Here is a 17,058-nt window from a genome sequence, read left to right on the forward strand (position 1 = left end):
TAGATGTGTAATTCACTCACATTTTAATAATAGGAACAATGGTCAGTGTTAAAATTAGCAGTTTAATCCCTTGATGTTTCAAGCTCAATTAAAAATAAGAAAATTAAATTATTATTTATTTATACTAGATTTCAGCAAAAATGAAAAAGTGATTTACTGGATTTTCAGATTTTTTCTTTTTTGTAACTTGTAACACAAATCTGATGGTATAATCCAACCAACATTTGTTACAAGATGCAAAAATGGATTGTAAGGGGCCAGAGAAGAAAAAGCTAAACATTATAAAAAATTGGATGAAAACTGATTTCTTCTACACTGCACTAAATGTAAAAATTAAATAATGAGCATCCAATTTTACATTTTTGAATTTAGTCTCAAACTAGAAACAGAAAAAAATGAATAAACTTTACACCAACCAGCAATATATATATATATATATGTGTGTTGCTTAACATTGTAAATTTAATTTAAGACAAAATCATATTTTTAGTATGTGACATATATATAGTGTGACGTGTTACAATGAATTACCTCATGTATAATCTATTGGCGATTTAATGAAAAATAAATAAATAATAATAAAAAAATATATATATGCTCAAATTTCAGTTTTATGTATCTATACTGTGGTTTCACATTAATTATACATTATTAGATATTCTGGGTGTTAATTTTATTATAATTTCATGCACAGTGTTACAGTTATCTCAGTTATCATGGAACAACTGACACATATATTCATAATTATAGGTTTTTATAATTTTTTTAAATTATAGGCGCTTTTCTCCGAGCTCGCTGTGATGCTATTCGAAAAGAGGCGGAGTCTGAATTCACGTTTATCAGAGGAGGCATGTTCTAGTCTTCACCCTCCTGGTGTTGAGGGGCATCACTAATGATAGAGGCGGTCCTAATGAATGGGTTGGATGATTTGCTTAGTAAATTGGGGAGAAAATATGTAGAAAAAGATTGAATTGTTATGTAAACAGCATATACCAATTTCTTAGCTCAGATAAGGTCTAAAATTCTGATAAAGAGAGCTGGAGATGAGCTCAGTAATCAGAAGTAATCTGAATATTCTTGGGTTTCTTAGTCTGTGGATGCATGAAAACAGACTGTGGTACCGGAGATAATTTAGTATTGTTTATTCTGCGAGTTTATGTGAATGTTTTTTATTTTTTGTGATTTTTATATCCTTATCCTTTTTTCTAGTAGATTTCCTGTTATTTTCCTGTTATCTGATTACCCAGTGTAACTAATTGAATTATAACGTGAATTTTAGACACTTTCACCTGAAATTATGTAAAAAATGCACTACAACTGCCAAACAGAAAGATGGTAAAGAAGCCGCAGCCGCACACACTCTCTTTTAGACGTTTATTGTTGTTTTTTCCACACTCCAGAGAACACTAAGAGTTACACAGAGCTGTGTTCAAGCCCACACAGAGAGGAGAGAAAGAGATACACCTCAGTCGGCAGCATTAACGTCACCACACAGTGCAACAGGACAGCATATTAAGTTTATGCTGAAAATACTGAAAAAAAAAAATAGTACAACAAACGAACAAATCGAACGAAGAACCTCTGAATGCTAAGATACAAAATACACATATGCACAACAGAGAAAAAAAATAGATCAACTGTAATTGGGCACCTTTTAAGGTTATGTAAAGAACTGGTGCTGAGGTAGACAGTACAATAAAGTAAAAGACAATACATGTAAAACTGCTTTTGTCATCACAAGACAAAAAAAAAGAAAAGAAAAGAAAATGATTTAAAAAATGGATCTAAAAAATAATAATATTTGGTCCCAGGTGGATTCCCAGTGCGTATATTCTAAAATCATATTATATCAATGACGATGGCACAGATATAGGGGTGCGTTAAGAGGGAAATGGCAACATCCTGGCTGAAGGGAAGTAAAACACAGTGGAGCAGGGATGCCATTTTTTGTCACTTTTTAATGCTGTCAAATAGGTTTTATTGCAAAATGCTACCGAATATGCTCCAGCACAGTGTAGTTGGACAGCAGTGGCTATTACTGACTGCCTAAAGGAGCTGATTTCTCGCTACACAACAAAATAATCTCAGTGTTCAGCGGCAGACAGCGCTGATCGCTCTGCCAGCTGTATCTGTGTGTGTATGTATAAGTGAGTGTGTGTGGTGTGTGTGTGTAAGAAACCTGTTGGCATCCCTGACTGTCTTTAGTGCACAGTCCGTTTCAATGGTGAATTTCACTATATCAGTATATCCACAGACACATTAAAACACTTAAAGGGGAAAAAAAGAAAAAAATCAACAGCTTTGTCCCTGAAAACAAAAAAAATTATATAAAAAAAAACAAAACAATGCATCAAAACTTATTTTTTTGTGGATGCAAGGAAGAGTGTTTTTTTTCCTCATAAGTAGTGCATTAAAACACTAAAAATTGACCACGATTTGACTCACACTGCACACACACACACACACACACACACAAGAACCTGCATACAGCCGCGCGAGCCCAATCCGAGCCCGGCGGCCGAGAATATGGTGAACACAATACGAGGACACAGAAAGATCTCCTTTTCTAGAGTATTTTGTGCTTGGTGATGCTCAACTCTAGTAGGCCTACACATCTTGGCATTAATTCATTCCCGTAACTCCACCCCCCTGAAATCAGCCCACTCTCCCTACACGGAATCACCATTGACGGAAAAAACTGACACCCAGCAGCAGTGACCACGATATAATTTTGTACAAACATCTACTACTGAACATCGTCAACATTGTAAAAGAGGCACGAGAAAAAAGTCACTCAAAAATCAAGAAGAACGAACACAATGTAAAAGTCACTGTAAAAGTACGCGACTCACTCGAATAGAAACGAATGGACAGGGATCGCACGAACGTCATACAAAAATACAACTACTCTTTTCTTTAACGTACTTATCGTATAGTGCGACTGAAAGTGAAGATGCGTGTGTTTTTGCACGACGGAGAAGCATCGTTCTCATACATAATTATTCTTATTTTTTTTAACTCCACTTAGCAGTACTCCGTGTCCTTTTTTGTCGATTCGGATGAATCGTTTTTCACATAAAAAGACGACACTTCTATTCACATTTTTCAAGTTTATCCCTTACAACCGTAGCTCATCAACGTTCCAAAAGTCTCCGTTGTTCAGACTGATCAGGATACGCGGTCTGATTCTAGCTTGTTAAAATGGTTAAACGACGGACAAGGAGTGTGAATTTCAAAGGTCAAAGTCAAGTACAAAACAAATCAAGATCTCTGAGAATTAAGCGGATGGATGAAAATGGATGAAAACGCAAATTTGCGATTCGCAAAAACAAAAACGTGCTTTCGCCTTTGTGCAAAACAGAGAGAGCGATGAAGAGGTAGCACTTAAAACTGAGAAAGCTGAGAAAGGTTCTACAAGCAGTGCTGAGCTTGGTAACACGACAGAAGAGGAGAGAGAGAGAGAAAAAAAGTGCAACTCTCAGTGAACGGATAAAACAACTGATTATGTGATTAATTATGATGAAGCTAACAAACTGAATTATCATTAATGTTAATGATGCAGTAGTCGCCCTCGCGAATGCAGCTCAGTAGAAGAATATAGCTCAACAGATTAAGAGAGAAAAGAGAGAGAGAGAGAGAGAGAGAAAAAGAGAGAGAGGGCAGACTAGTACAATAATAAATCAAGCATAAGAGATATCAAGCATAATGAGGTAAAATTCAAGTAACACGTAACAAGAGAACAGAAAGATAAAAAGCAATGAGAAAAAAAAACAAAAAAACAAGCGTAACGTCTGAACAGACTGCAGCTGAATACTGCATACACTTCTTTAATCTCTTCTTTTTTTTCACACTACTTTAATCTCTACATTTAATATGTCTTTAATATCTGCGTTTTTAAAATTCAGTCTACTGAATAACTCATCAAAGGATGCCGGAAACGTGACACCTACAATACCATGTGATACAGTCAATTAAATATCATCTACCGACCATTTAGAACAAGATGAACATGATTATTATGATCTCGCACAGCTCGAAGCGAAGAGAGTCTTTATCCGGCGATACCGGCTTTGTATCAGCTTCTAAAAACGATTGTAGATGAAGGAAAGCTCTGGCACGCCGCCTGCAAATCGTTGAGTGAGCGAGTGAATGGTGAAAAGGACAGGGAAAGCAAATCTCGCTTGTTTACCTGTCTGTTTGTATCATCTGGACGTAAATCAGTAAATCAGTAAACTGTACATCGCGGCTGTGACGTCAACTCAACGGTGAAAGTGCACAGTGTAGTTACTCTAATGTTTGAATACTTTGATTCAACATCCCTGAACGTCCTTGACATTTTTGTTAGCGTAATGCAGCATAACTCGAGTTGAACCTGTGATTCAATGGCGTGCTTTAAGTGCTTGCGACACTCAAATGATATGCACTTTTAAACACTGAAGAAAAAAAAAATAGCACATAAAAAACAACCCTAAGCCTAATTTGGCGCTCTATTTCACATTCAGCTAATTTTACTGCCAATTTGGTTTGGTAAACTGATTTTATATATGGTTTAGACTTGTGAATCATGTGAATTGTAAAAGTGAGTTACCCAATATTACTCCGATGAAGAAAAAATGAAGTGCAAAAATGCTGTACCTTTGTGGAATGAAGAGAGTGGGTTCTTTTGCGTCTTGTTAGTGGAAATTGAATGCATTACAGTGGTGGGTTTGAATATTTTCAAAATAGCAAAAGCTAAAATCCCTTTAGTGTCCATTTTATCACTAAAAACAAAAAAGAAAAGTCCATTTAACAAGACTTCACCCACATTTTTACCATTGTTTACCATCGCAAGAGCGCTGTAATGTCCCTGGAGATGAATTCGAACATGTGCATTTAAAAAAAAAAATAAAATAATCAAAAAACGACAAAAAAGAGAGAGAATTCCTCATACATAAACATCTTCACTTTTCCTTGTCCATCTTTGGCCCAGGCTTTAAGCAAAGCAGTCGAGCGAGCGGAGCATGGGCGCAGGTTGCTACCTCCCTCTCCCCCTTCTTCCAGGCCTGTCCCGTGTCCCTCAGACGTAGCACAGGTACAGGTAGGTCTTCTCTATCCTCCAGTCGGACGGGATGTCCTCGGGCTTGTGGTTCTTCATGTGCTTCTGCATGGCCGACAGGCTGGGGCAGTACTCCTGGCAGATGGTGCACTGGTAGGGCGAGGCGCCGTTGTGGGTGCGCAGGTGCTTGATCATGGCCGAGTAGTCGCGCGAACGCTGGTGGCACAGCTTGCACTCGAACGGCTTCTCACCTGTGGAGAGCGAGGAAAAGCAAATTTAGTCATCAAACGTCAAGATAAATGTTTATCATAGACTGTTTTGTATGTAGACTATTGCTGTGACCGAAATAGCTCCCTATTTACTATTCACACCTTGCCTGTGTCTGTCTCTGTTTTCCTGTCTTGTGTTCCTAGCCATGTGCTTTTTTGAGCACACGGTATTTGTTTAGGTTATCCTTCTGTCTCCGCCCTGCCTAGCCGTTAGTGTTGTAACCTCTTGACTCATTTGTAACCCCGCCCCTTCGTTAGCTCCCACAGGTGTCCCTTATGTTTGCCTGTGTATAAATACCCCATGTGCTCCTTTGTTATCTGTCGTGCTTTTTGTTTGCCCTCGTCCTGTAACGCTGTTTAGATCTTGTTTATCTGTTTTGTTTAACCTCAGATCTGCTGTGTTTTTTGTCTTCAATGTACCAGGTTTGCTTTATGTAGTCTGTTTCTTTGTTTGTTTTTTTTGCTTGTTCGTTTCAGTCCTGGTTTATCCTGTTTCATAGTGTTTTGTTCTAGTTATCTTTCTTTATATTACGCCTGTAGTGTTTTGTTCTTTGTTAGTCATATAATATGTCTAATAAAACCGACCTGCGTTTGCATCCGGCCTCTTCAGTGTTACATTACTATTTAGGGCACTATTGAGTATGTCAGCCATTTTTCTTTGAGTGTCCGAATTGGAACGTGATTTTAAGGGGACTATAACCTCCCATAATGCACCAGGATTTCTAGTTAACATTGCTGCTTACTAAGCAAGCTTAATGTGTCGCAAAATGCATTGCAAGTTTCGCTACAAAGCAACAGGCAAACAGGGCGGACAGCGCTGTTCATCCACTAGGGTTGCCAGATTGCTACAGTGGGTTTTAGATAAAACCAGGTCACTGGGTAAAACGTGTTTCAAATCCGCCAAAATACTGAGAAAACCAACCTACTAGCTGATGTTCATCATATCAACAATAATACAGGGTTTATTCCAACATGATCTTAAATAAAATACCTTAAATATCTTAAACATCACCAATTACAAAAAAAAACAAGTTAAATCATGGTTCTAAACTTAACTTAATTCAACATTTGAGTTTTTAAACCTTATATTATACAGCTCTGGAAAAAAAGAAGAGAGCACTTCAGTTTCTTAATCAGTTTCTCTGATTTTGCTATTTATAGGGTTATGTTTGAGTAAAAATAACATTGCTGTTTTATTCTATTCTATAAACTACAGACAACATTTCTCCCAAATTCCATAAAAATAAAAATATTGTCATTTAGAGCATTTATTTGCGGAAAATGAGAAATGGTTGAAATAATAAAAAATGATGCAAAGCTTTCAGACCTCAAATAATGCAAAGAAAATTCAATTCAATTCAATTTTATTTATATAGCGCTTTTTACAACAAAAGTTCATATTCATAAAGTTTTCAGAAGTTCAGTAACCAATATTTGGTGGAATAATCCTGGTTTTTAATCACACTTTTTATGCATCTTGGCATCATGTTCTCCTCCACCAGTCTTACACACTGCTTTTGGATATCTTTATGCTGCTTTACTCCTGGTGCAAAAATTCAAGCAGTTCAGCTTCTTTTATTGCCTTGCTTTCATCCATCTTCCTCTTGATTATATTCCAGAGGTTTTCAATTTGGTAAAATCAAAGAAACTCATCATTTTCCAGTGATCTCTTATTTTTAAAAAAAAAAAAAATTATATTTTTCTAAAGCTGTATTGGTTCAGACCAGTCTGGAAAGTCAAAAGGTCTGGACCAAAAAGTACCTAACTTTGTGCTCTGTACCCAAGAACATTGCATAACATGCCCAAGTTGACAAATGTAGAGTGTATAGATTATAATAGAAGACCCCTACACTGGTAAAACCCTGAATTCAGATCAGATGGGCTCTAAATGAAATGACCTCCCTGTCTGTTAAGGTAGTGAACAAAATTTGAGTGGAACTAGTATACTCCTAAATAACTGTCTCAATAAACGCTGCTGTAAAAGCAAGTATACATATTAATTCTTGCCCAGTGAGCTTATCAGAGCCAAACCAGAAACCCTATAATAGATCAACCCTATATATAAAGCCAGATCCAATTGTAATACTTGCTTAGACTGTTACTGCACTCTGTTTATTACATCCCAGTTCTAGAGCTGACATTAACAGACATTATTTATAAGCTGCAGAGTTATGGTTAGCAAGAACTTTCACATTTTGATGTCAAACCTTTAAACAAGTCAGTTTTATTACTAATACAGACACGTTAGTCCACAAACAAGACTAATAATGAACTGATAGTTCAATGTTTTAGTAAGTAGTAGCTTTCTAATACCAAATTAAATGTACAGCTGTAGTATCTACGGCAGATACAAGACGTACGAGCGGGTTTGAAATTGGTGGGACACATTTGCTAAAATACCCAAGATACTTTTCCAAGCTTCACTGACTCGTAAAATCAGGAAAAATCAGGAAAAAGAAACGTCACCTGCACCATAGTAGAAAAAGCATAAAAAGCACCCCCTCTCTGCAGTGTGTTTGCACTGTTTTCCTGATAAAAGCAGAGATAATTGCTTTACTTTAGCTAACTTTAATTAGAAACGCGCTACCGAGAGGAGGTGCTTTTCATGGCAGGGGTGCAGATTTGAGCTCGCTTTTTAAAATAATAGTCTGCTAGTTTCTGCTTTTTCTGCAGAATAATTTTGTTTGGGAAAAATCCACCTATTTCTGATACTGTGTCGGACATGTCACACCAGTTACTCAATATTAAAGGACTCGGACTGGAATTGGGATCAGATGGAATAAAAGTCTTGATCAGGACGCGCCTAATTTGGACACAAAATCGTCTACATGATGACTCTTCAGCACAAAAAGGCCACTCACGATCTGGAGTGGAAACTGCAAGCGTGTAATGGCATAAGCTAACAGCCTATCATTGTCCGTGGCAAACTGATTATTGATCTGCCATTGACAGTGGGTTTAAATGTCAATGATTCCACCCGCTGCTCGTCTACAGGGCCAGTGGCCTTTTGCTGGGAGCCTGTCTCTGCTCTCGTTATCTACATGAGCCCGGCCCAGCACCACAGCCTCGTTTGACAAAAAGAAGTCAATTATTTGACAGGCTACCTGATAGGGTGGCTTGCCAGCTGCCTTATTGAAGAGCGGAGAGGAGCAGCAATCAGCCTGTAATTCCACCTCAACCACAGAGTTTGATATGCCACCCAGGCGCACTGATCTATCCTGTCAGTACACGGCTGATAACGGGCACATGCGTAACATGATCCAAATTTAAGTTTAAACACGTCAAAATCAAAAGGGCGCCTATCCCCGCGGCTCCTGAAGGTCTTCAGCACAACACATGACCTGAAAACCCTGTAGCTACTAGAGATAAGAGTTGTTTTGCAATAATATAATAAATACTGTATGTACCACTAATATGAAGTTAGACCAGCCTTTAGAAATCATGTGCAGTCTGTCATAGCAATTTGATATGGATTAGGTTCCATTAAGACATAAATATATTATATTTATATTTGACTTATTCATATAGCCAGAGATCTTATAAAGAGTTTGGTTTATAAAGTCAGATTTATCAGATTTAACAACAATAAATTTTTTTTTCTAATTTTCTTCTCAATTTCCCACCCATTCAGCTGTATATCCCCTATTACTGGTAATGACCCAACACCAGGAGGGTGAAGACTAGCACACGCCTGCTCCGACACAAGCCAGACTCCGCCTCTTTTTGAACTGCTGCCGATCCTGTAGCATTGCCGAGTAGCATCACAGCGCTAACGCTCGGAGGAAAGCACAGCAGCGACTAGGTTCTGATACATCAGCTCACAGACGCAGCCTTGTGCTGATCCACATCACCCTTTGGAGTGATGAGGAGAAAGAGCGCCATCTAAGAGAGACCACACACCCAGAGAGAGCAAGGTCAATTGTGCTCTCTCTGAGCTCCGGCAGATGATGGCAAGCAGCATGAACGGGATTTGAACAGATAATGATCTCTTAATATAAAATAAATTACAAACTCAAAATGTAATGTTCACAAAAACCGAAATATGAATTACAGGTTACAGGTTGTGAGTGTGGTCTAGAGTAAATGAGGTGTCTGGAGCTCTGACCTGTGTGTACACGGTAGTGGGTCTCCAGCTGGTGTTTGAGGCTGAACTTCTTGCCGCAGCCGTTGCACTCGTAGGGCTTCTCTCCGGTGTGGATGCGCTTGTGGCCCTTCAGCGTGCTCTCGTCCCGGAAGCAGCTCCCGCAGAACTCACACTCATACGGGTGATCACCTGTTTCACAAAGAATTCACACTCAGTCACAGGGCACTTTATTACTCCTAAGATAAGACTGGATGGATTCAACTCTTTTAAACTACTAACAGAATAATACTAATTCCACACAAGAACAGCAAACCTGTTGATCTGAATGATGTTCCAGATATTTATGTTTAAAATGTAAATAAAAATGTAAACCAGGTTCTAGGAACATGCCAGATATAAGTCTGTTTAAAACTCCTTTAACTTAGAGTTTAGTTTAACATTAGTTTAAGGTTTAAGAAAATATTACTTAAGTTACAGTTAATACTATGTTTTCTGATTAATAACTAAATAGTAAGAAAGGTATCTCTGACAAAAATTAAACTATGAATTATTTTTCTTTAACAATATGCAAAGTCTTTATTAAATGGACCTATAATGCCTGTGTCCTTGTGCCTATGACCGCAGCAGGGCAGTATTATTACAGTAATATTACATGTTATAGCACCAGTTCCATTGTTATCGCTGTTTATTGAAAGATTTTGAGTTAAAGAGGAGGAACAAATTCGATCTGTTTGGTAATAAAAAAAACACTCTGTGAGTTTAAATAAAGTTCCATTGCTGCTGTGTTTGTACAGTAGCTGCGCTGTTTGGATTGTAAGCGCTACATCTGCATCGTTGCTAGGGTAACCTGTATGTGGCGAAGTAATACATACATGAAGAGCTTCTTCGGTTACAGTGCATTACCGGCTGATAACGGCACTCGTAGAACGCCTTTCAGCCAATCACATTGCAGGGTCGGAAGTACGGTAACTGTGGTATAATTGAATATTTATACCCCTTAATATATATATATTTTTTTATAAGTTTATTTTTAAAAAGCAAGGCAAGTTGTGGCAACTGCTGCTACTGCCAACAGGAGGTGCTTCTCCTACAAGAAAGAGACACTGTTTTTAAATGATGATATCTTGTATATCTGCCTATTGACCAAACGGCTCTTCTAATGCCGATAATCAGCGATACTTTGATACAGTACGTGATGACTGCCTGTGGCCGGCTGCTAATTGCTTCGCTGCTCAGCTTAACAGCTTCTTATATCATTTTCTCAGGCGGCGGCATGGCGCTCGGCCAGCCGTATAATGCCGGCGATATTTAATGCATTTCAGCCCCGACGCCTGCGCTTTAAGTCATCAGCGGTGACCCGTGCTTTTCATTATCTCCCTGTCCAAGTGACAGCCGTGCCTTGGAATAAATTGCATTTCTTGTTATGTACTGTCATGCTCCGACTTAAACCCTCCTCTTAAGAGACAATGCAGAAAGTCCCAGAGCACGTTTTCCTTTTTTCCCTCTTTTTTTCCCCCCTCCAAAGCCCGGTTCACGGCGCGCCATTCACATTCAAATCCACTCCTAGCAGGAGCGGCAGCCTGAAATGAATGGGTTTTTATCGGAGTGGAGAGGAAGAGCGGGACGAAATCCCGGTGGAACAGATATAAGATGATAGATAGAGTGGCAGTCTTTAGCCATCTGTATCAACTTATCAGATGCACCTTGCGAAAAGCCCTCCAGCCCGTCTGTCATTAAAGTTAATGGAGCCGAGGCGAGCAGCCGGTCGGCCAGACTCGCGCCGCCACAGGCATGCTAATGCGCTTACGCTCAGCCCTGCGAAGACTCAACACCACGCTGCTAACGTCAATTACCCACCTCATACAGAGTGCTAATTTCTAGTGGGTTAGGGGCTTTGCTGCACATTGACTCAATTGATCTCTTTGTCTGACACCTATTCGAAGGCTTACAATGCTAGTGGACAGACCTGAACGTATGTACGTACGTATGGCGGCGATGGTGGCGGGTACTGATAAACTGAAGGTACTGATGTGGTGTAAACTATAAAGACATGACCAGACACACCAAACACACCAATGGTCACTAACATAAGGATTCTGTGTTTATTCAACACTTGTAAAGAGAGGATTGTGAAAAATGAAGGCTCCCATCATCCGACGACAAAAAAAAAAACGGAAAAAAAAAGACGCTCGGACAAAGTGCCATGAAAAGGCATGAAAGACGAAGCTCAGAGGAGCTTCAGAGAGCTTTCTGTGCCATAAACAATCCGGCTCGCTCCTCTCTGTCTGTGCTATCAAACACAGCTGTGAACATTAGACAGCCGCCACTGTCTGCAAATGGCCTGCCAGTGAAACGGAGAGCGAACAGCAATGGCATATTAATGAGAGGGCGCTACACGTGCGGAATGTAGAGCGGAGAGAGGCTCCCTCGCCAGACACGCACAGCAATGCACACTGATGTGGCCAGATGTGAGCTCCGGTCCTCTCACTCACACTCACCATCACTCGTACAACACTGCCACCAGCCTGTACAGTCACCTCAGGTAGCCTGAGATAGCCTTCCAGCCCAGGAATACAATAGACACAACAGACTCAATACACTATAGTTGTATCTTGTAAGGACACGTCCTTAAAAACAAAAAATAAATATCACATCTTTAACTTTTATTTTAAACGTAACATTAATTACAGCTCTGGAAAAATATAAGAGAGCACTTTAGTTTCTGAATACGTTTCTCTGATTTTGCGTATATGCTTAAGTAAAATTAACACTGTTGTTTTATTCTATAAACTACAGACAACATTTCTTCCAAATTCCACGTAAAAATATTGTCATTTAGAGCATTTATTTGCAGAAAATGAGACATGGCTGAAATAATAAAAAAAAAGTTTTCAGACCTTAAATAAATCCAGAAATCAATATTTGATGGAATAACCCTGGTTTTTAATAACAGTGTTTTCATTGGCATGTTCTCCTCCACCAGTCTTACACGCTGCTTTTAGATAACTTTATGCCTTTACTCCTGGTGCAAAGATTCTGTCTTTTGATCATCCATCTTTCTCTAGATTATATTCCAGAGGTTTTCAATTTGGTAAAATCAATTTTTAAGTGGTCTCTCATTTTTTTCCAGAGCTGTAGATTATTATAACTGTCCAGCATCTGCTGTGGATTTTTTTTGTCATATACACTAACATGCCAAAAGTCATGGGATAGCAGCAGGTTGCAAATTGAACATGAAGTGTGAACTGTTACCTTAGGGGATGGGTTGGAGAGAACACCCACACCTGTATGTGTGAGTTATTTGTGAGGTGTTATCTTGTGTTTGAGGTTGAACACTGGTCAGTGTGCTCATGGCAAGGTGACTTATCATTATAAATAATCATTCAAGAGTTCAAATAATCCTGAGCATGGTAGAAGTTATTAAACTCGTCTTGCACTGGATTGTGTAGATTTAGCCACCTTAACTTGGCAACCTGAGTGAGCTTCGCGTCTGGGGAGGGGTGGGCGGGGAGATATCTCTTTGTGTTGTTTTGAAATTGCTACTCATTTCCTACTGAATGCTCCTTTAAGAAGGCATTACCACCCACAGTGGACTGTGCAGTGAATGGCTGCAGACAAGCGAATCTGCTTCTATGAGACATTTCAAAAAGTCTCAGACATGAGACATCATACTAGTCCCATATTCAATATTTGGCATGTCAGAGTAAATGTAAAATGTAAATGAAAATATAAAATCCACAGCATCCACAGTTAAACATGTTCCGACCGCAACATTTCATCCTAAGTAATCTGGAATCGTTTCCATTGGTCTGCATGTCGCTGTGTGGAGTGTTCTATGTAAGAGGCAGCTGGTGTTTTCAAACAGCATGAAACAAAACCAGTCATTTACAAGTCTATAAAATGTTACAGGTCTGAAAATGGCTATATATTGTAAGTCATGTTTATCTGACACATTTGAAGCGCTTATCAAACAGGCTATTTGAAAGGAGTTTGATGTGCATATATAACTGCCACCCAGGAGAATTTGGTCAACAACGTCGTATAAACTGATTTAAAAAACACAGAAAGAAATTTCTTTCTGCTGGAGCATGAGAACAGTTGACATTTACCCAGACAGCATGGAACATCAGAATGTCTTTTCAGTTATTGCACCAAAGCAAGAGAGTACACAGCGCGTCAGAGTCGAGTAGGAGCGCATACATAATGGCTGGGCTTCAATGTTTAAAAAAGCAAGCGCTTCTTCTTTTTGTCCCCCTCTCATCCAAAATTTACATGTCGAGTCTAAGACCTCAACCGTCTCTGACAATTCTACTGTTATTCCAGGTCACGAAAGCGGAGGAAGACGTTCTGTGAAGAAGGGAAATGAAATTCACTCAGCCGGCCACACAGATTGTGTGTCTTTTCTAGGATGAGATTTTTTATAAAAGAATTTTCTAAGACATGTACTGCGCTGTGAAGGGCGGTCTCATTAATATAGTGTCTTTATGTGATTTTGTGGTCCAGACATAACATGGTGTGAACCCTTTAATATATCTATTTATATTGTTGATTTTTTTTTCTGGACATGGTTAGGATCTACAGTCATGCTCTTATGTAAATTTGGACACTTTTGTACATTTTTGGGTCATTTAGGGTCTGTGCACAACCACAATGGTATGGTCATCACAATAATATACAGTGTTTTAAATAAAGCAGTCCAATATGAAATATACTGAAATATACTGACGCTGTCAGTATGCCTGCTCTGAACTCTGAACTTTACAAAAAAAGACTCCAGTTCCCAGCATGCTCTATCAACAGACCTCTCAGACTAAACACGTGATGCAATGGTGTTCCCACTCTCCGAGCTTCTGATTGCTCACACCTGGTCTGCCTTGTATAAATAGCACACTGTTTGTGTCGTTCCCTTCACCAGGTATTACATCTAGTTATCTAGCTCTTCTACTAAGCCTTTCTTTTGTTTGTTTCCTATTGTTACCAACTCATTTTTTGTGTTTTTTGATTACACTTTTGCATTGCCCTTTTCCTGTTTGGATTCTCCGTATACAGTATGGCCCTTTTGCCGGCTCATTTTGGTATGTTGTTTATTATTGCTGATTTTTTGATACTGACCCTGCCTGTCTCTGACTACTCCTGTAAGCCTTACCCCTTTGTTAATAAATTTTTTGATCAGCATGTGTGATGGCCAGAGTCACAAACATGATATGCAATGACATAGATTTCATTAAATGCTCTATTTTTTGGTGCAAATCCCTGTATTTTCTGTATTGTGATATGTATCACAGATCAAACAAACTATTGCAGGCCTGGAACAAAGGTCTTTGGACAGATAAAAGCAACATTTTTAACTTTTAAAGTATGGAAAAGTAAAGAAGGGTTCCTGATTTAAAGAAGTACATCATCATCAACTGTGAAACATGGTGGAGGAGGTACTTTTATACTATGGGTATACATGATAGCTGGCAAGGAACTGTATCACTAGTGATTAGTGAAGATGTAACTGCTGATAGATGTAGCAGAATGAATTTTGAAGTAGTTTTTCCTTGTCACATTTCTGTAAAGCTGCTTTGCGACGACATCAGTTGTATTATGCGCTTTATAAATACATTTCTTCTTCCATTTTGTCCCCAATTTACAAGGCCAGTTACCCAACCCACTCATTAGGGCTTCCCCTATCACTAGTGATGCTCCAACACCAGGAGGGTGAAGAATAGCGCACGCCTCCTCCGATACATGTGAAGTCAGACTCTGCCTCTTTTTTTAGCAGCACAGTGCTAACGTTCGGAGGAAAGCGCAGCGACTCGGTTCTGATACATCAGTTCACAGACGCAGCCTTGTTCTGATCCACATCACCCTAGGAGTGCCATCTACTCTACCCACCCAGAGAGAGCAAGGCCAATTGTGCTCTCTCGGGGCTCTGGCAGCTGATGGTAAACTCCATAAACGGGAAGGCATTCTATAAATAGATGTCTATGCTGATTGTTCTCCTCTGCTCTCCTCTGTCTCATCTCTTGCTGGATTAAAGTGTGAACCGGGCCCAGGGGTCAAAATCCCAACTGGTGCTGAATGTGGAAGCAGGCCAAGCACTAATGATTAGTCATGTATCTTCCTAAAGACCTGCAGGAGGACGGAGGCAGGTGTGTTGAGTGTGACACTCACCCGTGTGTGAACGGAGGTGACGTTTGAGCGCTGTGTGGCTGGGGAAGGTGCGGTCACACTCGCTGCAGATGTAGCTGCGCACACCTGCGTGAACCTCCATGTGCTGCTGCAGGGCCTTCTGGGTCTGGAAGCGTTTTCCACACAGCAGGCAAAACACAGCCATATCTGAACCTGGGGAGAGAGAGAGGGAGAGAGAGATGTAGAGAGAGAGAGATGGAGAGAGGACATTTAGTGCTCAGTTTCTACAACATACACAGCATGCACAATTATGACTTAATTCATTTCAAGCAGCTATGTAATTAGCAATAAATACAGTGACTGGAGCGGAATGAATGAAACGAATGGACTCCACAGTAACTCTCCATCTCTCTTTCTCCTCTCCCTCTCCTTCCCTCTCTTTCTTGAAAACTGAGCAGTCCGGTATCTCTTGCTTCAGTCAATAATGTATCTTTCAAGTAAAGCTGTCTCTAATTTAAAATCTATGTGAATTCCCAGAGGTGGACTCATGAACAGTAGGCCAGGATTGACTTCCCACTCAATCAATCAGCGTTTGCCTCACAGCTCGGAGGAGAAGAAGAAGAAGAAGAAGAAGAAGAAGAAGGAAAAAAAAAAGACCACAATTGCGCCTGAGACACATAAAAATCAGCTTCTGGTCTCTATCACAGACAGCCTGCCAGTAATGGGAGTTTTGTGCAAATGCACCCTGACAAGCACAAGCACCAACCCCCCTTCCCCCCAACCCCGACTCTTTTCCTCGTATTTCGGTTTAAGGACAGACATTGACTCAGGCTCATCAGATCACACAACAGCAGAACAAAGGCCTAAAGAACTAAAGAAGACCACAAACACACAACAGATAAACACGCATTGTGTCTCACGTCAGTGTAGAATGTCTGTCTTGTATTGTTATAGTTGACTACTGTGTACAAGTACATGCTGCTTATTATATTAACAGAGATTATATCTAGCAGAAAAATTGGGGTTTTGGTACTGTGATATGTGGAAAGCCACTTTATATAAATGTATATATATTTAACTGGACTACCTCCGTTATAAACACACACACTAAAAAAATATAATTTTATACTTTATATTTTATTATACCACAGTAAGTTCCGATCCTGCAATATGATTGGCTGAGAGGCATTCTATGAGCTCTATGAGTGCTGTTATCAGCCGGTAATGCACTGTAACCGAAACTCTCCATGTATTACTCCGCCATATACAGGTAAACCTAGCAACGATGCAGCGCTTACAAACCAAACATCACAGCTACAAACAGAGCAGCAATGGAACTATTTTAACTGGCGGAGTGTTTGTAACCAATCAGATGCTATTTTCTCCTTCTCTTTAGCTCAAATTTTTTAATTAAACAGTGATAATGGAACTGTGATATACAGCAGTGCCAATATTACACGTTATAACACTCCCTCTCGTGTAATAGGTTTTTTAATCATCCGTCCATCCATGACAGTCCGAAAATGTCACTTTGCTCCATTCACAATGCATAA

At 39.5% G+C, this 17,058-nt stretch overlaps 1 protein-coding gene and 1 long non-coding RNA gene across 2 annotated transcripts in view; both read right to left on the bottom strand.

Annotated features, from left to right (window-relative positions):
- Positions 1 to 17,058, bottom strand: part of LOC125782549 (uncharacterized) — a 207,295-nt gene that overhangs the window by 106,723 nt on the left and 83,514 nt on the right. The window lies entirely within an intron of this gene.
- zbtb16b (zinc finger and BTB domain containing 16b) overlaps positions 1,361 to 17,058 on the bottom strand; it is a 94,363-nt gene continuing 78,665 nt past the window's right edge. Inside the window, exons 5-7 of the mRNA XM_007231435.4 lie at positions 15,548 to 15,718; positions 9,410 to 9,577; positions 1,361 to 5,286 (exon numbers count right to left, since the gene is read on the bottom strand). Coding sequence (XP_007231497.3) covers positions 5,057 to 5,286; positions 9,410 to 9,577; positions 15,548 to 15,718 — 569 coding nt within the window. The 3' untranslated portion in view covers positions 1,361 to 5,056. The remainder of the gene's footprint in view (positions 5,287 to 9,409; positions 9,578 to 15,547; positions 15,719 to 17,058) is intronic.

Source organism: Astyanax mexicanus, chromosome 18 (assembly GCF_023375975.1).
Source record: "Astyanax mexicanus isolate ESR-SI-001 chromosome 18, AstMex3_surface, whole genome shotgun sequence".
Lineage (NCBI taxonomy): Eukaryota > Metazoa > Chordata > Actinopteri > Characiformes > Acestrorhamphidae > Astyanax > Astyanax mexicanus.